This window comes from Scyliorhinus canicula, chromosome 14 (genome assembly GCF_902713615.1).
Source record: "Scyliorhinus canicula chromosome 14, sScyCan1.1, whole genome shotgun sequence".
In the NCBI taxonomy this organism is placed as follows: Eukaryota; Metazoa; Chordata; class Chondrichthyes; order Carcharhiniformes; family Scyliorhinidae; genus Scyliorhinus; species Scyliorhinus canicula.
Genome location: NC_052159.1, coordinates 146561073 through 146585740, shown reverse-complemented (window position 1 = coordinate 146585740; position 24668 = coordinate 146561073). Strand labels below are relative to the sequence as shown.

General features: G+C 44.3%; 1 protein-coding gene across 1 annotated transcript in view; it reads right to left on the bottom strand.

The window, feature by feature from the left end:
- The window catches only part of dis3 (DIS3 exosome endoribonuclease and 3'-5' exoribonuclease), a 38538-nt gene extending 15518 nt beyond the window's left edge, over positions 1 to 23020 (bottom strand). Inside the window, exons 1-10 of the mRNA XM_038818305.1 lie at positions 22656 to 23020; positions 17572 to 17729; positions 15787 to 15983; positions 12789 to 12862; positions 11008 to 11175; positions 9742 to 9900; positions 8966 to 9079; positions 8713 to 8850; positions 4332 to 4478; positions 1613 to 1729 (exon numbers count right to left, since the gene is read on the bottom strand). Of these exons, the coding sequence (XP_038674233.1) occupies positions 1613 to 1729; positions 4332 to 4478; positions 8713 to 8850; positions 8966 to 9079; positions 9742 to 9900; positions 11008 to 11175; positions 12789 to 12862; positions 15787 to 15983; positions 17572 to 17729; positions 22656 to 22922 (1539 nt within the window). The 5' untranslated portion in view covers positions 22923 to 23020. The remainder of the gene's footprint in view (positions 1 to 1612; positions 1730 to 4331; positions 4479 to 8712; positions 8851 to 8965; positions 9080 to 9741; positions 9901 to 11007; positions 11176 to 12788; positions 12863 to 15786; positions 15984 to 17571; positions 17730 to 22655) is intronic.
- Between the last annotated feature and the right edge of the window lie 1648 nt (positions 23021 to 24668).

Sequence of the window (24668 nt, the reverse complement as noted above, 5' to 3'; positions counted from 1 at the left end):
ATGCAACACACAAATGTTGGTGTCCTCTCATCATATGTAATAAGGGTCAATTGAGTTTGGTAACAGGCCAGCTAATCCTGATAACACCATAAGACAAGTGCGGGCAAGAGGGAGTGTGCCTCTTTTTAAAATGTTAGGAAGGAAAGGGCTGCCCCCTATGACAGCACAACCCCACTTCTTTCCTACTCACCAAACCGTTCTCCACCACCACCATTGGCCCTACCCTCAACATCTCCACCAAACTGCCCAACTCTCCTCACCCAATGCTCCAGACTTACCTCACACCAGGATCCATTGGGCTTTCTTCTTGGGACTGCTTGCAGCTCCGGAAATACTCACTACTGAGTTTTTGGAATTACCAGAACTTCTGGAGCTGCCAATTTAGCCCTCCCAGTGTTTTGTGATGGTAGGCAGCTTGCATGGGGAGGGTGCGGCTTGTATTGTGCCATCTACCTGACCCCTGTAAAATGCAGTACACTACCCACTGTTTCATAATGTATGCCTTACGGTGCACAGATTACGGGTAAACCAATGTATTTTTTAATTGTTTTGCAGGGATAGAGTCTCACAAAATTATCCATTTTCCTCCTCCTGCACAAATCTTTAGGACTCGTTGCTGACCCTTCTTGCTCTTTCATCCTAACTAATTTTCTGTAGACCAAACTGACAAGCAGCAATGAAGGGATTACTAGATGCTCACAACTTGCCTGGACCCGAATACACCTCAGACCTTCCATATGTCACCTCGGGCAGCTGCCTTATCAATTCTGCACCAATTTTGAGCCCAACCGGAATATATCCTTAAGATACTTGACAGCAGCACCATTATGATGCATAGCAGAAGTAAAGTAGGAGCCTCAATATTGCTTCTTACTGAGGGCGATGACGCTGGGTGGAGATGTTGTGAAACAATTTTTTGCAACCGTATTACATTACACGCTTAATTTTCAATCCTTAAGTGGTGAAACAAAACGGTTGATAATTGTTTTCAATAAAGTTTTTTAATAGTTTGATTGGCTTATCTTCAACCTTTTAAGAAAATTGCACATTACTAAAATTAAACTTTTCTATCAGGCAATCAGCTGCAAGAAATGTCAATGTTATTAACTTTTTCCAAGAATGGTGCGCACAGGACAAGAATTGTCCACAGAGAGGGGTGGCACATGGCATAGTGGTTAGCACTGGGACTGCAGCGCCGAGGACCCGGGTTTGAGTCCCGGCCCTGGGTCACTGTCCGTGTGGAGTTTGCACATTCTCCTTGTGTCTGCGTGGGTTTCATGCCCACAACCCAAAGATGTGCAGGTTAGGTGGACTGGCCATGCTAAATTGCCCCTTAATTGGGAAAAAAAATAATTGGGTATTCTCAATTTATATTTTTAAAAATAAGAATTGTCCACAGAGGTATCATTTTTATAAGAGGTGGGTAGACAGCTAGCCAACCTATTTGCAATTTTGTGAAATAAAACTGCAGCAAACCAGATATTAGAATTAAAAAACTGTTATTACAATCCTTTTCTCTGATGCAATCTCAATTTTTGTTCCAAGTGGAAAAGAGACATTCCTAATCCAGTTCGTAACCAGATTCAAGTGTACAATTTATATCAGAAATTACCTCCAGATTTCCATTTTCTAACTCTCGACAATGCAGAGCATCATCAATATCTGTACATCCAGGAGGGTCCACACTGCAGATATAGAGATGTCTTAGGTCCATCCTACTTTTCAAGTCCTAAAATAATACAGAATAGTTATTTCATTGATGGATCAAGTGCGTGTATTTTTAAATTTTCCTATTTTTCAAGGTTTATTTTAAATGGTGAACTACACACACACACAAACACAAAGTTCACTGTTAAAAGTCTCGTAAATTTGGTGAAATTTATCTAGTGCAACAATTCTGAAAAATCGTTAGAGATGAGATGAGACCTCAGAGATTGTGCCAAAAAAGTTAACACAAATGCTCCGGTTTCCTCCCACAGTCCAAAGATGTGCAGGTTAGGTGGATTGGCCATGATAAATTGCCCTTAGTGTCCAAAATTGCCCTTGGTGTTGGGTGGGGTTACTGGGTTATGGGGATAGGGTGGAGGCGTTGACCTTGGGTAGGGTGCTCTTTCCAAGAGCCGGTGCAGACTCGATGGGCCGAATGGCCTCCTTCTGCACTGTAAATTCTATGATAATCTATAATTAATCTAGGACAAAGGCTTGGCACAACATTGTGGGCCGATGGGCCTGTTTTGTGCTGTATTTTCTATGTTCTATATGCAACCAGCTATAATATTGTGTAACACCTACAAAATGATCAGCGCTGCAATTATATAGGTTTATCAGCATATGTAAACAGAAAAGAAAGGTTAATGTTTTTGGTATCCACCCATCATCCAAACTGAAAGCTAGAACTTAGAAGTCAGTGGTTTAATACATTTTACATAACAGATAGTGTTGGGGACAGGAGGGGTACTGTATAAATGTACAAGCACCTTACAACTTTAGTTATAATGTAATGATCTAGATGAAAAGTGGTGGGCTTCCTCAGACAGGTACCAGGATCAGGTCAATGTGAAGGCACTTACCTCCTGAATCCATCAAGTTCAATTATAAGAGACACAATCTAACCAAATGGGAACAGAGTCCCATTGCGCATTTAGCCGTGTTTCCCGGTGTTCGCAGTGCCGAGAAACACAACACTATCTAATGCGACTCCGGTTAGATATGGGGCCCCTGCGGGGAACACGCAGTTGAGGCCACATATAGTCCCATTTCCTGCACTGAGGAACCCCGTTTGCTGACCCGATCTCTCTTCACTCCAATGCAACCCCGAGTCCCTCCAAAGCCCCAACTCCTCTATAAGGGGGTCCCCTCGCACCCTACCTCACGTGCACATGGCATCCCGGGCCTGATCCCAGTCAGTAAAATAAAATGCCAGCTTTATTGTCCAGTTTTGGTCCCCTTATCAAAGGAAGGATATACTTGCCAGTGGGAATCAAACAGGTTTGGCAGATTAATCCCAGGAGCGGTGGGATTGTTTTATGAGAAGAGATTCTGAAGACTGGGTGTATGTTCCCTAGAGTTTCAAAGAACGAAGGTTGACTTCATTGAAACTTACAAAATTCTTTCAAGGCATGGCACGGTAGATGTAGATAGGATACTTCCCCAGACTGGTGAGCCTAAAACCACAGCAGTGGACTGGCGTGCATCTGCAGCTGGACCTTCCAGAATCAGTGTCCTGTAAGGGTCCATCTACCAGCCTCAAAATGTTGCTGGACATTCACCTTCATTCTCAGGAGATCCATCTTCCTGCCTCAGGCTGCTGCTGGGGATTCAACTTCATTTTTATGAGGTCCACCTTCTCTCTTCAACAGTGGGTCAGTGATGAAATGAAATGAAAATCGCTTATTGTCACGAGTAGGCTTCAAAGAAGTTACTGTGAAAAGCCCCTAGTCGCCACATTCCGGCGCCTGTGTTGGGCATCTTTGCAATATAGCACCCAGGCACGACAGCAGACCTTGCGCCATCTAGGCCTGCCCCCCACAAAATACAGCACAAAACAACAGAGTGCACAATTAATTATGTCTGGCACCGGAAGATTTGGTATGTTTTCCGACCAGCCTCCACAGCGAGAAACACTCTACCTTCTCGCCGCGGCATGGGAGCGAGTCTCAAAATAGGAAAATTCCACCCTAAGTGAATGTCAGTGCCACCTTGATGGGCTGAATGGCATGTGCCTGCTCCTATGGCCCTACATTTCTAGCCTTGAAGAATTTGGCAGCTTCCGTTCAGCTTGGGAAACCCGACGGAAAACAGTGAAAAGTCAAACGCTACTTGAGAATGAGGCTTGCAGTGTCATTATCAAATTTAAAGCGACAACCTGTCTTCTTGACTCAGGATGGCTATTCACCCACCTTCCTGCTTCAGCTAAAGCCAGCAATGGCCTGGCCTGTGTCGGGAAACAGGTTTTTCCTACTTTAACATATTACCTGATGCAAATTTGCCCATTTTTATCAGCTAAAAATTTCCAGAGTTCCTGACTTTCAAACATATTCATTACAAAATTGCATGAGGCATTAAACTGTAATGACTATGTGTCTTATTCCAAGTTTTGCTGGCCTATGCCCATTTAGCCCAATAATCACAACTATGAAAGCATTTTAAATTAGGTAAAATGCAAAGAAATATTCCTACTTCCTTATTTGAATTTGTACTCAGTCGGGTTAATGTCTGGCCTGCTGCTTAGTTTACCAAAAGTATAAAAGTACAGCAATGTATGAAAATTGCAGTTTCCTGCACTTAAACATCCACTCGAGACTGATTGAGTAGTTTGATATTTACTATACCTGTTCTGTGATTATCCATGGCATCTTCGGCAGAAAACTAAGAACAGCCTGTGAGAAAGGCTGATGAGGAACGTCATGCTCCAGCAGAAGTACTTCAGTTTCTGTTTCTTTATCTCCAGCATTTCCAAGACTTCTGACAAAGTGGCCCTGAAAAATCCAAATGTAACACATTAATGTCTGATTATTTTGTTGCCCATTTTCCCCTTTATTTCCCAAGATCATTGAGTGAGCCTAGTTGGGGTATGACCAACTCCTCTTCAGTAGATCACTCAAGCAGCTATTCCATAGGAATATGTTCAAATAGCAAGCATCAGTAATCTAGACACCTGACTGGGGGGTACTGCAGCAAAGTCTTATGTCCTTACACAATAACCTCGCCAAATGTACTTTCAACAAGGAGTCACTGGACAGATGCAGCAATGTTGGGTGAATTTCCCCTTCCTATCCAGGGATGCCAAGGCCAACATTAACATCCATGCTGAGAACAGTGTAGACTGGAATCAAATGTAAGATCATCTGGTGTGAATGGCTCAGCTAGCTAGCACTGTTCATCAAATAAACCATTTTGAAGATGGTCAATTCACATACGCATTATACAACTCTGAAATTACCTTTTTGAACATTTGCTTTCACAGTTAGAGAAATAACCAAATATACAAATAGCCTTAAATATACAGTTTGTGTGTGTTGGATATTATTTTAAAATCTGAAATAAAGATTTAATCTTGCATTACAGAATTTTGTGATATAGCTATACCCCAGTGAAGAATATTGTATCACCATTAGAGGCATGGTTTTATGCTTTATCTGGATGCAAAACTAAAAGAGGAAGGGAATACAACATACAGCTGTTGTATTCCAGTCCCCCCCCCCCCTCACTGAAATCGCGAATTGGGTGGAGAATCACACGTTGGCCCAAAATCGGGATTGGCGCCAGGTGTCAGACAAGAATGAAGATTTTGACCAGAGAGCTGCCTGAAATCACCATGTCAAGAGTGATCTTCAGGTTTCCCAGGCTAGAAGGGGCAGTCCAGCAACGAGACCCATCCCAGGGTTGAGTCCAGATGTCAACCCCTTGCCCCCAGCCCGAGCCCACCCAAACTTCAGGACCCTTGGGGAACCCTCCCTATTTAGCCAGACAGCAGCAGAGCAGCACATGAACACTGAACTTACCTCCTTGAACCGCACCCCCCCCTCCCCTCATCCCCCCGGTCCACTGTGCCCGGCCAGGGAGCAGTGCGCCGTTGCCACTGCTTAGAGGCGGGACCTGATGGGCCAGTTACCCCTCATGCCTGCATGTTGTGGGGGTTTTATTTTTGTGGTGGGGGGGAAATGATGCCCCTCTTTGATTCGGGTACTCTTCTTGTCAGTGGAAGTGCCACAATATCCATTGTGTGGAGGGAGAGGGCCTGCATGTGGATGCTGGAAAAGGGTGCAAAATTGGTGAAGGCCAGCTGGATAGCGCACTTCCCGAAATGCATATTTTCAAATACTAAAGCACCTGAGAGATGCTCGTAGCGCCAGTAGGAAACACTGTTGCTGGCGAGAGCATTTAGTCTAAAAACAGGAGATTCATGCTCATAACGTCCATCATTTATTTACAATAGTAGTCAACTGATAGCTACAAGGTGCTTAGAAGATTGGAGCTAGTTTTCAATTTCATATATAGCTCCTGCCATTGCATATTTTTGTACTGGAAATGCCAAAATGATTTTGGAGCAAAGATAAAAGGTAACCTTGAAATAATTTCCAAAAATAAGATAAGAGGAGACATCCAAAGTGAAGACGACTGCTCAAAAGTACTTCACAGAATGGCTAATTAGCTTGCTTTTGTCTCCCTTGTAAACTGTCTTGCAAGTGAATCACAGTCTGGAATTTGCATTAAGAATAAAACCGAGGCTAAGAGTTCATCAGTTTATGGAGTAAATGAGACAGCAATGCTCGGAGTGTACACCCATACAATAAAATGCAGAAATCTGGTGCAAGATTCTCTGACCCCCCCCCCGGCGTGTTTCTCGTGGCGGGAGGCGGCCTGTCGTTGACCGGCGACGGGATCAAATGGTCTCGGCGATGGGTTCATATGGTCTTGCCGCTGTTAATAGGATTTTCCACTGAATTCACCTCACGCATCTGGGAAAACTGCAGCAGGGGTTCATCATTGGAAGATTCTGCAGGCGTGAACAGCCATAACATTTTGCCCCTGCTATCCAGGTTACATTGCTCTTCCATCGGCTGCATAATTACAGTATCTCCCCCATAGGCTCAGCATTAAAATCCATATACGGGTGTTAAATTAGGGCATTTGCCAATAAACACACAGGAAAATGTTATGGCTGGTGCATTTTTCTCAGCCTAATATGTTAAAATTACTGTCACATGACCCCGCTAGCCCCAAAAATATAATTTTAACAGTGTGGAGTCCCATCCCTTCCGAATTTAATTAGTGCTGGAGAATTTTTCTTTTATATATAAATATTTTCGCTTTATTATCCCATCTTATTCCCTCTCTTTATTTCACCTTCTGTAGATGGTTTAATTCAAATTCCGAAGTTAAACTATATGTCTCATTGAGGGTTGATCGGATGCCCAATGAGAGTGGGCCGCCACTCAAAGGCATGCAAACAACTTTGTAGAGTAGCTGTCCACATTGCAACAGCGCTCGCCGTTCACTTTGTTGCTGACCACAAAACCCAGGACACAGAAATCCTGGGTGGTATTTTCCCACCTGATGGCAGAGTGTTGACGCCGCCCTAAAAACTGGAGAGTTTAACGACAGCGTCAATGGACCGCTATGTACAGGGGGCCGGCAAGGCACTGGAGCGACCCACGCCGCTCCAGATGCCGATACCGGCGACAAATGGGCACCGCGGGTCTGCGCATGCGGGCTGCGACTGGCACGAATGCGCGCTAGCTTCCTTCTCCGCGCCGGCTGGCCCTGACGCAACATGGCGTAGGGCTACAGGGACTGGCGCGGAGAAAAAGGGGCCCCCACCAGGAGAGGCCAGCCCGCCGATCGGTAGGCCCCGATCACGGCCAGGCCACGGTGGAGGCCACCCCCTCCAACTGTTCACCCTATCTATACCTCTAATAATTTTATACACTTCTCTCAGGTCGCCCCTAAGCCTCCGTCTCTCTAGTGAGAACAATCCCAGTTTATTCAATCTCTCCTCATAGCTAATTCCTGTACCAGCCTCCCCGAACAGGCGCCAGAATGTGGCGACTGGGGGCTTTTCACAGTAAATTCATTGAAGCCTACTAGTGACAATAAGCGATTTTCATTTCATTTCATTCATACCCTCCATACCAGGCAACATCCTGGTAAACCCTTTCTGCACTCTCTCTAAAACCTCCACGTCCTTCTGGTAGTGCAGTGACCAGAATTGGACACAGTATTCCAAATGTGGCCTAAACAATATTCTATATAATTGTAACATAATTTGAGCTTTTATACTCGATACCCGTCCTATGAAGGCAAGCATGCCATATGCTTTCTTTACCACCATTTCCACCTGTGCTGACACTTTTAAGGATCTGTGGACCTGCACACCCAGATCTCTCTGTGTCTCTATCTCCTGATGGTTCTGCCATTTATTTTATAGCTCCCAGCTGAGTTGGATCTACCAAAATGCATCATCTCGCATTTGTCCGGTTAAACTCCATCTGCCATTTATCTGCCCAATTTTGCAGCCTATCTATATCCTGTTGTATTCTCTGCCAATCTTCATCACTATCCGCAACTCCTGCAATCTTAGTAACATTCCTAAACTTGCTAATCAGACCTGCTACGTTTTCTTCCTAGTCATTTCTACATATTACAAAGTGCAGAGGTCCCAGAACTGATCCCTGCGGAACACCATTAGTTACAGACCTCCATTCTGAAAAACACCCTTCCACTGCTACACTGTGTCTTCTATGGCCAAGCCAGTTCTGGATCCATCCAGCTAGTTCACCTCTGACCCCATGTGATCTAATCTTTTGCACCAGCCTGCCAGGAGGGACCTTATCAACTGCTTTACTAAAGTCCATGTCGACAACATCCACAGCCCTTCTCTAGTCAATCATTTTTGGCACTCCTCAAAAAATTCAATTAGAAATTGTTTTAATAAACTTGCAATGATTACACCGTAGTTGTTGGTGCTTTACTGAAGAAGCCATCGGGTACCAATAACTTAGTTGTCTTTAATAGCTTTTGCAAACAGGACATTTTTAAAAATGAAAATAGAAACTAGTATAGACTTTACTTAAAATGACAGATACCCTTCATACTCAGATGATTTACAAACTGTCCGTGTTTGCTTGTCAAGCTTTAAGTTGTCTGCATATTTTTTCTTGTGATGTTTCCTAGGCAACTTAAACAAGCATGTTTAACGGACATACTCACATTGGGATAGCGAGAATGTCTGGGCCAGCCATCAATTACAACAATTATTCTCTGGTTCTCAAGTGCAGAGGACTGTCGCGTTTCTATTCGAATCCTAGGAATCCTGCGGTCTGCTGGTGTGAACAAGTGTCTCGTTGACTTGAAATGTAGATAAAAATACAGGTACTGGTAGTGCAAATACAAATTTCCATTTAATAATCATTTATTATATTATTTAATGGAAAGTGATAGCACTTTCCAATCATATGCTTACCTCTTTAATTTGTGACTTTGAAATCATGCCACAATACGACCTCCAGTTTCTTTTAATTATTCCAACTACTTTACCAGTTGGCTTTGAATTTTTTTTGGCTCTAATGTTCTTCAGCTTAAAGAGAAAATTTTAAAAAGAGCATGTTGTCAACTTTTATGAATGCATTCTTGATCTGAACAGCTTGATAACAGTTCAATGAAATGTCTCAATTATAAATCTTTTTATACATAACCATTGTTAATGCATAAAAACTTGCCTTTTTTCTTCATTTTAAGTATACAAAAGCATGTCACTTGCACTCTATAAAGAATCTTTACACAAATAATGTACAGAAGTCAGATAGCAAGGGACAAATTATGAGTATTTAAATCAGATCTCAGTCAATAGATATCAGATGCCAACTGGTTTGTAGGTAATGGCAACTGCAAGCCAAAAAGATCCTGCAGTCATGTTCTTCCAAACTTCTCTCCTTCATATTGTATCTATAAAATCACTCCGTTGACACATTAAAGGTGTAGTGTTTCTACTCCCCCCCCCCCCCCCCCCCCCCCGCCCCCCCAACACCTTTTAACCTGTCCTAAATATGTAGCAGCCACGAAGATAATTGTTGCAATTCCTATGGAGATCAAGTCTTTGATTTTACTTACAAATACTGGAATGGAGAGCTTGGCAAAAATAATTTATTTTATTGCTATGATATCCGTTTTCCAGGCTGCATGGTTCTATTAATGAATATTTATGAAAACATTGTGCGTGCACGGTATTAGATCTCTTACAAGGTCTTCTTTTTCAACCTCTTCATCAGTCTCAACATGTCCTTCATCTTGAAGTACAACAGCTGATGGTGTCGCCCACTTCTCTTTGGGAAGCAATTCCACTGCCACCACATCTTCATGTACAGCTCGATTGAGATTCTTCAGCCCTTGTACAAGGACCTGTAAAATTACAAAAATAAATTCAAATTTAATTTGTATTACCAAGCCTCTGAAAACTATTTTGTGATTCCCAATTAATTAACGGAGGACAAAAAAATGCAGTACTTAGAGAAAGGAAACACGTCAAGCATTATGCACCTATTTAATGTTATTGCGTTATCCACTCCAGTCCAGAATTCTTGGGACCAAACATTTCTGGATTTTGGAAAAAAATAATTGGGTACTTCAAGTATAAATTGTTGTGCCCTTTGAAATTTGACATTCTTGCCTCTGGCCTGATGAGTGAAGGATGAAAAGCTTTGACAGCCTGTCTCTTCCTTTCAGCAATTCTAAAGTTCTGTACGACTAAGCAACTGTATATTATTTACAAAACTATGGAGATGTCTTTGCAAGGTCTAAAGGATCGAGCATTTCATAACATTGGCCCACTAAGACCCGCTATCGATGATCTCTTCTACCCCCAGCAGAGTTTAAACTCTCCTCTCCACATTAAAAACGATGGAATCCACAAATTCAAAACTAACAACTGAGTCAAATTACATTCAAGGTGTTGTGGAGAATATGCTAAAGGATGGAATTCCCCTAGCACAAAATAGGTCCTACATTTAAGAAAAATTGGCACGTTTGAAATGACTGCCATCTACAAGGAGTATATCTACGAGTATATCTATCTATATATGGAATGTACAACTAATTTCTAGCCATGGGTTTTTTTAAACAAGATATGTTCAATTCGGATGCTGTATTAAAAAAAATTTCATAAAACAGGCTATGGTAGAATTCAAAATCTAATTCCTTGGAACTCCTGATGGAAAAAGCTTATTTTTTTCGAAATTATTCATCTCCAAAGAGCATCTATATTGCTGATATGAACTTCATCTGTGTCTTGAAATAAATACAGACAATTTATGATGTTGATATTGAAATTGACTAAGACTGTGCAAACCCATTTGATGCAAGACCCTCACAGCCAGAAGCAACAGATTTCCAGTTTGGGCTTCATTCCAAGGTACCAAATTTGAAAACCTGGAAATCACCAAATCCCAACCCCTCTCCATCCCCAATAGCCAAACATCCACTCCACTTTTCTAAAAACACCAAAATTACCTCTTTGGTTTCTCCTTCCTCCCCATGGATCCAGACTGTGGCTTCCAGATAGTTGTCCCTGTTGGCTCGGAAGGTCCCTTGAAAGTAACGATTAGATTTTATACCTTGCTGTACTCTGGACAAAGGCAGATGTTCGGTGAAGATCAGCCTACCATTCTCTATTTCATTCTACAGGGGAACAAAATTTTAATTTTGGTTTTATTATGCACACCCAGTTAACTGTACTTTAGCAAAACAACTTCAAATTCACCAAGCTGAATAGGAGTATTACATGTTAAATGTTATTTCTTTTTTTTCCCAATTAAAGGGCAATTTAGCGTGGCCACTTCACCTACCCTGCACATCATTGGGTGTGGAGGTGAAACCCACACGGACAGAGGGAGAATGCGCAAACTCCAAACGGACAGTGACCCGGGGCTGGGGTCAAACCCGGGTCCTCGGAGCCGTGAGGCAGCAGTGCTGACCTTAGCTGATATTACGACCTATTTACGACCAAGAAAATCTGAGTCTACATCCTGTACTACAGTGCAGTGCAATGTACCTATTTATTTATTTTTTTTAAATTTAGATTAGCCAATTATTTTTTCCAATTAAGGGGCAATTTAGCGTGGCCAATCCACCTACTCTGCACATTTTTGGGTTGTGGGGGCGAAACCCACGCAGACACGGGGAGAACGTGCAAACTCCACACGGACAGTGACCCAGAGCCGGGATCGAACCTGGGACCTCAGCGCCGTGAGGCGGTTGTGCTAACCACTAGGCCACCGTGCTGCCCTTAATGTACCTATTTATGACAAACTGTTCTGATAAATTCACATATGGCAACTTCTTCTAACAGCATGTTGATATGTATCCCTCAGACATTTAATCTCCACTAGGCCAATATCTTGAAGCAACACCTCGGTGGGAGCATAATAACCACAAAGGCTGCAGCAGGTCAAGGAAAATACCCATCAACAGCTTTTCAGGGTATGTAGGGGTGGGCAAAAGCTTAGTCCGCTTACCCATGCCCAAGAACAGTTTTTTTTTAAACAAAAAAAATTAGGACAATTGGATATTATAGAATTCCTACTTTATTAGCAAGAGCAATTTTCATCAGCAAATCTGGGAAAGTCCCAAACCTAAAACTAAAATCACAGATAGCTATGTTGGATCGTTGATCTTAGTGTTGTTCTAACTTTTTGTATTCTTTTCTATATTATTGAATTTATGTAGACAAAGTGTGTCTGTGTCGATTAAATGCAGATTCTATCCTTACATTTCAATCAGCCAATTGTACATCAATGCAAAATAAGGGATATATTCTGGCCATACTGAAGACTGGATATCAACTAAGATTTGTGTTGTGTGAGATCTTGGCAAGATCTTGACAAACAAATTAATAAAAGTCCTCAAATTAATCAGTCATTTGGACAGCACGGTGGCGCAGTGGTTAGCACTGCTGCCTTATGGTGCTGAGGACCCAGGTTCGATCCCGACCCCAGGTCACTGTCCGTGTGGAGTTTGTGCATTCTCCCCGCGTCTGGATGGGTCTCACCCCCACAACCCAGAGATGTGCAGGGAAGGTGAGTTGGCCATGCTAAATTGCCCCTTAATTGGAAAAGAAATTGGGTACTCAAAATTTATTTTAAAAATCTAATGTAATTTGTAGTAACTGTAAAATTGACACAATCATTACCATTTTCCTTTGTAAAATATCACAAAAGTTGACAAAATGAGACTTAAGACCCTCTCTAATCCCCCACACCTTGACCATAGAGGATCTTGAGACGGATACTTACAGATGCATCTGAGGTACAAGCTAACCGATCAACTAGTTCAGGATTTCCAACCAAACTCTTGATATATTCATCACCTAAAAGGAAGGGGTGGGGAAGGATGAAATGGTCAGCACTGGACAGTGTAAATCATAAATCACTCAGTGAGAGGAATGGAAGACGAATGTAACAGGAATGAAAATAACTAAACAAATCAGCCAAGAGCTGTGTTGTAAAGTTGTGGCCTGACGAAACATTCATCCTTCAACCACAAATTGACTATTGTGAGATTTGTTTTTTTTTAAAAACACACTCATTTGAAAGATAGGAAGCAGCTCATGTAAATATTTTGGAAATATATTTTTCAAATGAAAATTGTACAAAAGATAGTAGCAGATGGCCCACTGCATAGCTAAATGGAGATCCAAGGATGAACAGGCTCCACCTTGTGGTGCTGACAAGATCCTGCTTAGATTTATTAACAATTGTACCAAAGAGCGGAATTCTCCTATACTGGGTAGGCTGGGAACGTGGAGTGTTTCCGGCTGCAGGAACCGGCAGGAAAACATGCCACATTTTCCAGCCCCGATCTCAATTCTGAAACCGGATGTTTAACACCATATTGTAAGTAGGGCAGGCCTGTTGCCACTCAACATCACTGACCCACCATTGAAGAAATAAGGCAGACCACCTGAAAGTCAAACGAATCTTCAGGAACACTCCGAGGCCGGATGATATACCTCCTGAGAACAAAGACGGATCTCCAGGGACATACTGAGGCTGGAAGATCAGCTTTCTCAATGACATCGAATCTGGAAGTTCCACCTGCAGATGTTCCCCCAACCCACTGCTGTGGTGCTTCGGGCTTCTATGACTCTATTGCTGGCAGCCTCTATTCCAAATTCAGGAAGCAGCCCCAGGCATAGTTTAGATGAGTCCTGACATCTATCTGTAAGCCACATTGTTCCAAACGTGTTTTGGAATTGCGTGCTTTCCTGCTGGTGTCGTGAAGAATTGGGCGTGGGTGGAAGATTCCGACCGGGCCTCATCTGTATCTCACTAGCAGGATGCATGTTAATTTCAGTATTTTTAGAAACCGTCATAGCAGGCATCAGCAGAAGATCCAGCAGGAAATTCACGCCGGCGTAAAATAGATTTCTGGAACTCCTGCCATACTTTACTCTCATGCCAGTCATCAAACCCACCAGCAGGGGCTAAGGAGAATTGTTCTTTGTCCTCTTGGGAATTTCCTTCTTCAACTGAGTTCTGAGTAGAGATTTGCTTTGAGGGGGGTCTAGTGTGAGGTATATGAACAACATGCCCTGCTAGCAGAGCTGGGTTTGTGTGATTAGCACCTCGCTGCCAGGATGTTGATTTTGCTGAGGATGCTGCTATTGTAGCACTTTGCTAGATTTGGAGAATCTTGCAGAGGTCCCACTGGTGGTATTTCTCCAGTGCGTTTACTTGTCTGCAGTAGGTTGATACAGCCACATCAAAATGCCATCTTGTGACACGACAGAGAATCATCATTCGTCAAAGTGGACATTTTTGCAGTTTTTAAATAGGGTGCACACTCCAAATAAGCATTTCTATACAAATTTCACTGTGCATTCTTTAAACTTGCTTAAAGCAAATATAACTGGAGACAAACCTGCTTACTTCATAAGTGACTCCAGACACATGGCAACAATAAAAAAAACATAATCTATTTTGCTTTTTACAATGGGTTAATTATTACACCTAATCCTTTCTTTCATGTTGGTAATGATTCATGCTGGGTCAGAATTGCATGACCAAGAGCCCTATGGATCATTCTTCACATGTGGGTCTATATTTCAGCAATGTCAACACATTATTTGATCATGAGAGTAGATGGTCCGAATATAATCAATTATTTAATACCACACCAATCATTGTAACTGTTCCAGGATAGCTAAAACACTGGCATCTACCTCGCAATGTAAAATATTGCACAGATCAATTACTCTCCCCAGCTCGTCATTCTACTCTCGCTCATCAACAAAGTGATGGAAGGTGTCATCGACAGTGCTATCAAGTGGCATTTAATCAACAATAACCTATGCGCTGGTTTAGCTCAGTGGGTTAGACAGCTGGTTTGTAATGCAGAACAAGGCCAGCAGCGTGGGTTCAATTCTCATACCAGCTTACCTGACCAGGCGCCAGAATGTGGTGACTAGGGGCTTTTCACAGTAACTTCATACTTGTGACAATAAAAGATTATTATTACTACATGACTCTCTTTGTGTTCCACTTGGGCCACTCAGTTCCTGATCTCATTTATAGCCTTATTGGAAACATAGGCAAAAGAGCTGAACTCAAGAGGGGAGGTGAATGTGACTATCCTTGACTTCAAGACAGTATTTGACAAGTATGACATCAAGGAGCCCTAGCAAAACTGAAGTCAATGGGCATCGGGGTAAACTCTCTACAGGTTGGAGTCATACTTAACACAAAGCTGTGGTTGTTGCTGATCAATCATCTCAGCACCAGGTCATCCATCACTGCAGGAATTCCTCAAAGTAAAGTAGAGTCCTCGGCCCAATCATCTTCAGCTGCAATGACTTTCCCTACACCATAAGGTCAGAAATGAGGATGCTTGCAAATGATTGCACAATGTTCAGCACCATTCATGGTTCCTTAGGTGTTGAAACAGTTCATGTCCATATGCAGCAAGACTTGTACAATATTCAGGTTTGGCCTAATAAATAGCAAGTAGCATTTGCGTCACATTTGCCAGGCACTGACCATTTCCAACAGAGAAAATCCAACCATCTCCCCATGACATTCAATGGTATTACAACAGCTGAATCCCTGACCATAAACATCCTAGGGAATTACCAGTGACCAGAAACTGATCTGGACCAGCCATATAAATATTGTGGCTACAAAAGCAGGAAATTATATGACAGGAAAAATCCGATCAATACAGTAGGCCTTGCCTCCAAATATTCCTCAGCTAAAGAAATATTGTCTTTAATTCTACAAATCCCCCGATACTTACATGTAAATGCCACCAGGCCATCTTCCACAGCCCGCTCTTTGTTTTTTCTGTCATTCGTTATTAAGATAACCTGAAGTTGCACAGTGTTGCTTTGTGATTTTTTTAGATGTTCGTTGTACCACTTAACCGCTATCCGTATTGCTCGGTCGTTTCTGTCGTTTGCACTTTCCCCTTGTTCTTGCTCTATATAGGTATCTCTGAGGAGGCAACGGATATCATACGTTACAAACTTGTTTTAAAGTGGATTCACTATTAATTCTCATTTAGTGATAGGTAAATCAGCGAGATCACAATCTGTTCTAGGCTAGACAGCAGGTTTCTGACAAACTGAATGCAGAACTGTTCACTAGACATATTACAAAGAGAACATAGCGAGAAATCACAAAGTGGATCATCAATAAGTTCAGATATTGTCCAACAGTTTACAAATGTCCCTGCAACTATGGGATGAGTCAGTGGTCTCTTTGCTCCTTGGTACCTTTAAATTGTGATTCTAAAGAATTTGAGGGTTGCTGGAATTGTTTTATTCAATCTGCAGACAGTGGGGATCAGTGTGAATAATCTTGACCAGAGCACTGAATTCTGTTCACGAATGATTGTAATAACATTAAAGAAATAAGGTTGCAATAAGTTTACTAAATATTATGGAGCAAATGTCAGTACATATTCATTTAATGATGGCTTATATTGGCATAGCACCTTTAATGTAATAAAATGCTCCAAAGCATTCTCAGGAGAGTTAGTTGGTGATCCCCAAAAGGCCAAGAGTTCGAGAAACGCAGGTACCTCAGAAGGCTTCAACACAGGACTTCATCAGTTCAATTTTATTTAAAAGTCTCTTTTTTGGAAACATGTTTCGATCATGACAGCTGTGGTAATCTGTATAACCATCCACCTCTGCTATAAAAATATTGTTTTTGTATTCCTAGTTATACCAACAGATGGAAGGGGAAGGAAAGGAGGGGGAATGAGGGAAAGAATGAGAGGGACGAGTTGGGGAAAGTCAGAGTCAAGCAGTTTATTAGGTATGTGGTAGCTTTGCTTTTCCTTTTAACCACATGCTGCGCATTCAATACACATAGAAACCCACAATGACTTTCATTCTACCAGTTAACGGCAATTGTAACCGTTGGACTGTTGCCTCGATTGAGATTGGCTAAATTAGGTCCAAAAGGGATCAATAGTTTTTCTGTTCAGCAACCTATTTGGTTGCGAGGACAGGGATGCAACTCAGCACTTGCTAAAGTTGTCATTGATAATAGAGTGCTTTATTTAAATTTTATTCAGTAAAGACAAAAATATGGTCTTCTGATACAGCAGTCTGGCATTTCTCCATATCTAAACCAGAAGAAAATGTTTGGAATTTCCCACCAAAGAACAAAATTCAGGTTTCAACAGATGTCTTCATCCAGAACTGTGTTTCACCCTCTCACATTATGGAGGAAATTACCACATGACATCAATTAGGCAAGGAGGTGGAAGAAACATCACCCAATCCCACATTTTCTGAGATTAAATACTGAGCAATAAATCCTAAGTGTGGTTAGCACTGCTGCCTCACAGCGCCAAGGACCCGGGTTCGATCCCGGCCTCTGGTCACTGTCCGTGTGGAGTTTGCACATTCTCCCAGTGTCTGCGTGGGTCTCACCCTCACAACCCAAAGATGTGCAGGGTAAATTGCTAAATTGCCCTTTAATTGGAAAAAAAAGAATTGGGTACTCTAATTTTTTTTTAAACTTTATACTAAATTTATTTTTAAAAAGTTTATATTTTATCTTCTCTTACTTGTGATGTTCATTTGTGAAAGTGTAAAAATGTTTTTCAGGGTTGTTAATCACGTCCTTAATTCTTTTGTATACGGGAGCACTTCGATGCCTGACCTCTTGCAGCACTGTCTGCAGGATCACCACATTCTGGATCGCAGAATCCTCAAGGATATCAATCTAATTAAAAAAAAGTAACAGTTTTGCACTCAAAAGAATTACAATCACAAAATGATTTCAAATCTATGTTTGCATTCAATCAGAAACATTGTGGCCAGGATTCTCCGGGCATATGCTGGCAGTGAGATTCTCTGGTCGTGCCGGCAGTGTACCCCTGCTCGTGGGTTTCCTGGCGACGTGGGGTGGCTTCAATGGGAAATTCCATTGACAGTGGCAGGAACAGAGAATACCATCGTCAGCGAATTGCATGCTGTCGAGAAACACATGGCCGGGGGGCCAGAGAATTCCACCCAATGTTTCTTTAAACACTTGCAGGAATCACATGCACTCATAATTAATTACAATTTAACACAAGGTAAAACAAGATGACCTTACTTAGGTCACACTTGGAATACAGTGTTCAATTCTGGTCACCACACTACCAGAAGGATGTGGAGGCTTTGGATAGGGTACAGAAAAGGTTTACCAGAATGTTGCCTGGTATGGAAGGCATTAGCTATGAGGAGAGGTTGGTTAAACGGTTTGTTCTCATTGGAATGACAGATGTTGAGGGACAACCTGATAGAAATCTACAAAATTGAGGGGCATGCTCAGAGTGGATAGTCAGAAGCTTTTTCCCAGGGTAGAAGGGTCAATTACTAAGGTTTAAGGTGCGAGGTGCAAAGTTTAGGTATGTGCAAGGGAATCTTTTTATTTTACACAGAGGGTAGTGGGTGCCTGGAACTCACTGCCTGAAGAGGTGGTGGAAACACATCTTGACAAATACATGACTAGGATAGGATAAGAGGGATACAGATATCGAAAGTGGAGAGGTTTTTGGTTAGACGGACAGCATGGTCAGCGCAGACTCGGAGGGCCAAAGGGGCTGTTCATGTGCTGTACGTTTCTTTGTTCTTTGCCATGGCACCAATGCCCCAACAGGAAGCCAGAAAATCACAGTGGCTCAATGGGGGTGGTACTCTACCTCCGACATCAGAAAGCCGTGGGTCAAGTTCCGCCCCAGACACTGGATCACACAAATCTGGGGCACTCCAGTTCAGCAGAGGAACTGGGTAAGTATTAAAATTAGGAAGTGCTGGAAAAACTCAGCAGGTCTGATAGCATCTGTGGAGAGCGGAAGAGAGAGATGTTTGCAATGTTCATTGGGACAATTTCAAATAAGCATCTTATTAGACTTGAAACGTTTGCTACGTTCCTCGCTGCCAGACCTACACAATTTGTTTCCAGCATTTTCTGTTTTTATTAGATTACCAGCTTTTTGCTTTTATTTTAGATTCTGTTTTTCTTGGGAACCAGGTGTCATCCGAAGAGCTGATGATGGTTGTGGTTTCCATATTAGATACTGTCCACTCTGTACTACATATGGGGTCACCTAACCTGGGCGCTGAAGGCCAGATTCCACATGCTAAAAACGGGATAAGGTTCGGATAAGGCTTCCGATGCATTGTAATGTGTTCATATGAGAAAACTGTTATCAATAAAGTTTGTTCAGCAGCAACGGTGTCGGTTGGCATGCATCATACAAACACGACACCAGGCATTAAAAAAATATACGGTGCCTGTTTGGCTGTAAAAATGGTGAAAGGTGATATGTAAATGCAAATCTTTACAAATTGTCGAGTGCATGGATGGATGTCCTTGTCACTTCACCCCACAACACTGCATGCGTTTTTAGGAACGAGGCTTCAATATTTTTTTAAAAGTGCTTGTTTAGTGGCGAAAGGAGATATACAAATGAAATTATTTTACAAATTATTTGGAGAGCTCGGGTGGATGAATGAATATGTGTCCCTGTTCCCACCCTCTCAACATCTCCACCCCCCCCCCCCCCCACTCCATGTTTTTGCTCAAGGGATCAGGCTTCAGAATAAAAATGCTTGATTGGCTGTAAAGAGGCAATATATAAATGCATTTCCCCCCTCCCCCCCCCCCAATTGAGAAAGGCGAATGAATATCCTTGTCTCCAACACCACACTGCCTATTTTATGAAGCAAGCTTCAAAACAAAATCAAAAATAGAAAATGCTTATTTGATGGCTAAAAGTGGCAAAAAGCGATACATGGAAACATCGGAAATAGGAGCAGGAGGTCATTCGGCCCTTCGCGCCTGCTCCACCATTCATTAAGATTATGACAGATCATCCAACTCAATAGTCTGATTCCACCTTCCCCCATATCCTTTGATCCATCCCACATGCTATATCTAACTGCTTCTTGAAAACATACAGGGTGCGATTCACCATTTCAAAGACTAAGCTTCGACACCTGGACAGCATCGGTCGACTTCTACAACATCAAAATTGGCGCCAGTCCTGGAGCAATTCCGGAACCATTAATGGGTTAGCACTGGCGCCACATGCAGTACAAGCGATTCCAATGAAAAAGTGTCGGATTCGCTGGGGTCAGGATTGGCACTCGAGTGGCTGACAAGCTGCAGCAAATATTAACACTCCACTCCCCACACACACTCATCCCAGCCAAAAAGATGATACTGGAGCACGCCCATCCCGTTGATGGGTCGGCTGGGGCCAAAGGGTACCCGAGGGGAACACCCATACGACTCGTAGCATTATGTTCACAGTGGGCAGTCAGTACAGTGCACAGCCACATGGCTGTCTTGCAGGCTGCGGTAATGGCGTTCCGTGTCCGTCCACCCTGACCCCATGGCCCACCTACTGGCCACCCCCAGCTAGCCCACCCTGTCCCTCCAACCCCATGGCCCACCTCCTGGCTGCTCCCGCTAGCCCCCCACCCCAGGCAGAAGACTCCCGGCCAGCAGCATAACCTTTGGCTGTGGCTTGATGAATATCCTTATTCCTCATCACCAATCCCCCCCCCCCCCCCCCCATAGTTCTTTTAAGCAACCAGGCGATATGTAAATTACATTTTTGTGCCGATGTGGTGGGGATGAATTGAATAACCCCTCCACCCCCAATACCAGGTGCAGCATCACATTGGTGTCGGGCAGCACATGGGCTTTGGCAAAAGGTGGGGAAAGGCGATATGTAAATGAAATTCTTTTGCCGATGTGGTTTGGGATGAATTGAATACTACCCCCCCCCAAAAAACCTAGTGCAGCACCACATTGGTGATTTGTTTTTTAAAAAAGAGCCACCGGGCTTCACGAAATGGGAGGGGAAGCAGGCCACTGGGCTTCACGAAACTTGGGGGGGGGGCCTCGGTAAAAGATGGGGAAAGGCGATATGTAAATGCAATTCTTTTGCCAATGGTTTGGGGACGAATTGAATACGCGCCCCCTTTTCCCTCTCGCCAATACCGGGTGCAGCACCACGTTGGTGTCAGGCAGCACATGGCCGTCGGCAAAAGGTGGGGAAAGGCGATATGTAAATGCACTGCTTTTGCCGATGTGGTTTGGGGATGAATTGAATAATACTACCTTCACCCCCCCCCCCCCCCCCCCCCCCCCGGCCCCATACCTGGTACAGCACCACATTGGTGTTTTTTTAAGAGCCACCAAGCTTCACAAAACGCCGGCCGTCGGTAAAAGGTGGGGAAAGGCGATATGTAAATGCAATTCTTTTGCCGATGCGGTTTGGGGATGAATTGAATACTACCACCTCCCCCTCACGCCCAAACAAAACCTGGTGCAGCACCATGTTGCCGTTTTTTTTAAAGAGCCACCAGGCTTCATGAAATGTGAGGGGAAGCAGGCCACTGGGCTTCACGAAACGGGAGGGGGTAAGGGCCGTCTGTAAAAGGTGGGGAAAAGCGATTAAATGCAATTCTTTTGGTTTGGGGATGAATTGAATACGTCTCTCCCCCCCCCCCCCCCCCCAATACCGGGTGCAGCATCACATTGGTGTTTTTTCTAAGAGCCACCGGGCTTCACGAAACGCGGGCCGTTGGTAAAAGGTGAGGAAAGGTGATATGTAAATGCAATTCTTTTGCCAATGTAGTTTGGGGATGAATTGAATACCCCCCACCCCCAATACGGGGTGCAACATCGCGTTGGTGTCGGGCAGCACATGGCCGTCGGCAAAAGGTGGGGAAAGGCGATATGTAAATGTAATTCATTTGCCGATGTGGTTTGGGGATGAATTGAATACTACCACCTCCCCCAACCCCACCCCCAGAAAAACCTGGTGCAACACCATGTTGGTGTTTTTTTTTTAAAAGAGCCACCAGGCTTCACAAAATGGGAGGGAAAGCAGGCCACTGGGCTTCACGAAACAGGGGGGGGGGGGGGCCATCGGTAAAAAGTGGGGAAAGGCGATATGCAAATGCAATTATTTTGCCAATGGTTTGGGGACAAATTGTATACGTCCCATCCCCCCCTCCTCCCTCCCACCAATACCGGGTGCAGCACCACGTTGGTGTCAGGCAGCACATGGCCGTCGGCAAATGGTGGGGAAAGGCGATAGGTAAATGCAATTCTTTTGCCAATGGTTTGGGGACAAATTGAATACGTCCTCCCCCCCCCTCCCGCCAATACCAGGTGCAGCACCACGTTGGTGTCAGGCAGCACATGGCCGTCGGTGTTCAAAGGCGATATGCAAATGCAATTCTTTTGCCAATGTGGTTTGGGGATGAATTGAATAACCCCCCCCCCCACCCAATACCGGGTGCGGCATCATATTGGTGTCGGGCAGCAAATGGCCGTCGGCAAAAGGTGGGGAAAGGCGATATGTAAATGAAATTATTTGGCCGATGCGGTTTGGGGATGAATTGAATACTACCACCTACCCTCACGCCCCAAAAAAACCTGGTGCAGCACCATGTTGGCGTTTTTTTTTAAAGAGCCACCAGGCTTCACGAAATGGGAGGGGAAGCAGGCCACTGGGCTTCACGAAACGGGGGGGGGGGGGGGGGGGCGTCGGTAAAAGGTGGGGAAAGGTTATATGTAAATGCAATTCTTTTGGCAATGGTTTGAGGATGAATTGAATACCCCCGGCCCGGAAATCAATACCTGGTGCAGCACCACGTTGGTGTCGGGCAGCACATAGTGAGGCTCCGGGCAGAGCCGGCTGGCGGTGTGCGGCTGGTCGGTGAGGCGGCCGGAGCCGGCGGGAGGAGGCGGCTGGGCCCCTGGGCCTCGGCTCCCCGCCTCCCCGCCGCCGCACGCCTCGCACGGAGCCCAGCCGCACACAATGTCGTCGCGCAGGTAATGCTCCCGCACCACCTTCAGCACGCCGCCCGAGCGCGTCTTCTTGATGAAACTCTTCGACTTCAGCATCCTCTCCGACTGACGGCAACAACAAAAAATCCGCCGCCAACCGAAATTTCCACTCGAATTTTTTGAAAGGCCAACGGCCGCCGGCGTGGGGGGGGGGGGGGGGGGGGGGGGGGGGGGGGCGGGTCTCTCAGCCGGATGGCCGACTATAGCCCTGCAGCTCACTCCGGCGTGGGGGAGGGGGCGGGTCTCTCAGCCGGATGGCCGACTATAACCTTGCAGCTCCCTCCCCCACACCCTGCACCACAGGATCAACTGGCCAACTTAAATCCTCTCCTCCTCTCCCACTCCCCTCGTTTTCTTAAGGGAAATGTGGGGGAGCAAAAAAAAAATTGTTCAAAGTCCCCAGGCAATCAAAGACCTCACAGCGCAGAAGGAGGCCGTTCGGCCCGTCGAGTCCAGCCCCACTTGAGCCTGCAGCGCCGCCGCCGCCACCCTATCCCCGTAACCTCTCGGGCGTTACCCGCACCTCTTTGCGGACCGCGGGACGACACCGGAGCAACCGGAGGCAACCCGCGCAGACGCGGGGAAAAGGTGCCGACTCCGGGCCGACGGTCACCCGAGGCCGGATTTGAACCCGGGTCCCTGGAGCTGTGAGGCAGCGGCATTAACCCACTGTGCCGCCTGGCTGAGAAAAATCAAATTACCAACTAAAAAGTTCCATTTGAATGCTGACTAGACCACTTGTGACAAGTAATAATAATAATAATAATAATCTTTATTGTCACAAGTCGGCTTACATTAATACTACAATGAAGTTACTGTGAAAATCTCCTACTCGCCACACTCCTGTTCGGGAACACAGAGGGAGAATTCAGAATACCCAATTCACCTACATCCCTTTTACCGATATCCCTGAAGTTTTGATGTCTGTACCCCCCCCCCCCCCCCTCCCAGTTCAGTTTCAAGTCAGTACGTGCGTCAAAATCCCATGAGGTCCAGCGTGGAGAAATGTAAAGTGATACACTTCAGCTGGAAGAACATAGAGACTATAAAACAAAGTGCACAGTTCTTTACAGGACCAAAAACGTTACCACCAAGAAAGCACAACAGAAACTAAGGAAATTCAGCATGTCCACGTCAACTCTTTCCAATTTTTACACCATAGAAAATATCCTATCTGGCTGCATCACAGCCTGGTATGGCAACTGCTCGTGAGAAACTGCAGAGAGTCACGAACACAGCCCAGTCCTTCATGCGAACCCGCCTCCCATCCATTGACTCTGATTCCACCTCCTTGGGAAAGCGGGCAGCATAATCAAAGACCCCGCCCACTGGGTTATGCTCTCTTCCGACCGCTTCCATTGGGCAGAAGATACAAAAGTCTGAGAACACGCACCAACAGATTCAAAATCAGCTTCTTCCCCGATGTTACCAGACTCCTGAATGACCCTTTTAGAGATTGGTCTAATCTTTCCATGCATCTTCTCTACTGTTGTTAGCATTATACTCTGTATGCCTTCCCTGATGTCTATGTATTTACATTGTGTATTTATCATATGTCCTATGTTTTTCATATATGGAACAATCTGCCTGGACTGTATGCAGAACAATATTTTTCTCTGTACCTCAGTACACGTGACAATAAATCTAAATCTAACAACAATGCGGAAGTCATTGAAGGTGACAGGACAGGTTGAATGGGCGGTTAAAAGAGCATGCAGTATTATAGACTTTATTAACAGGGGGCATGAAGTACAAGAGCAAGGAGATTATGCTGAACTTGTATAAGATACAATCCTACAGCAG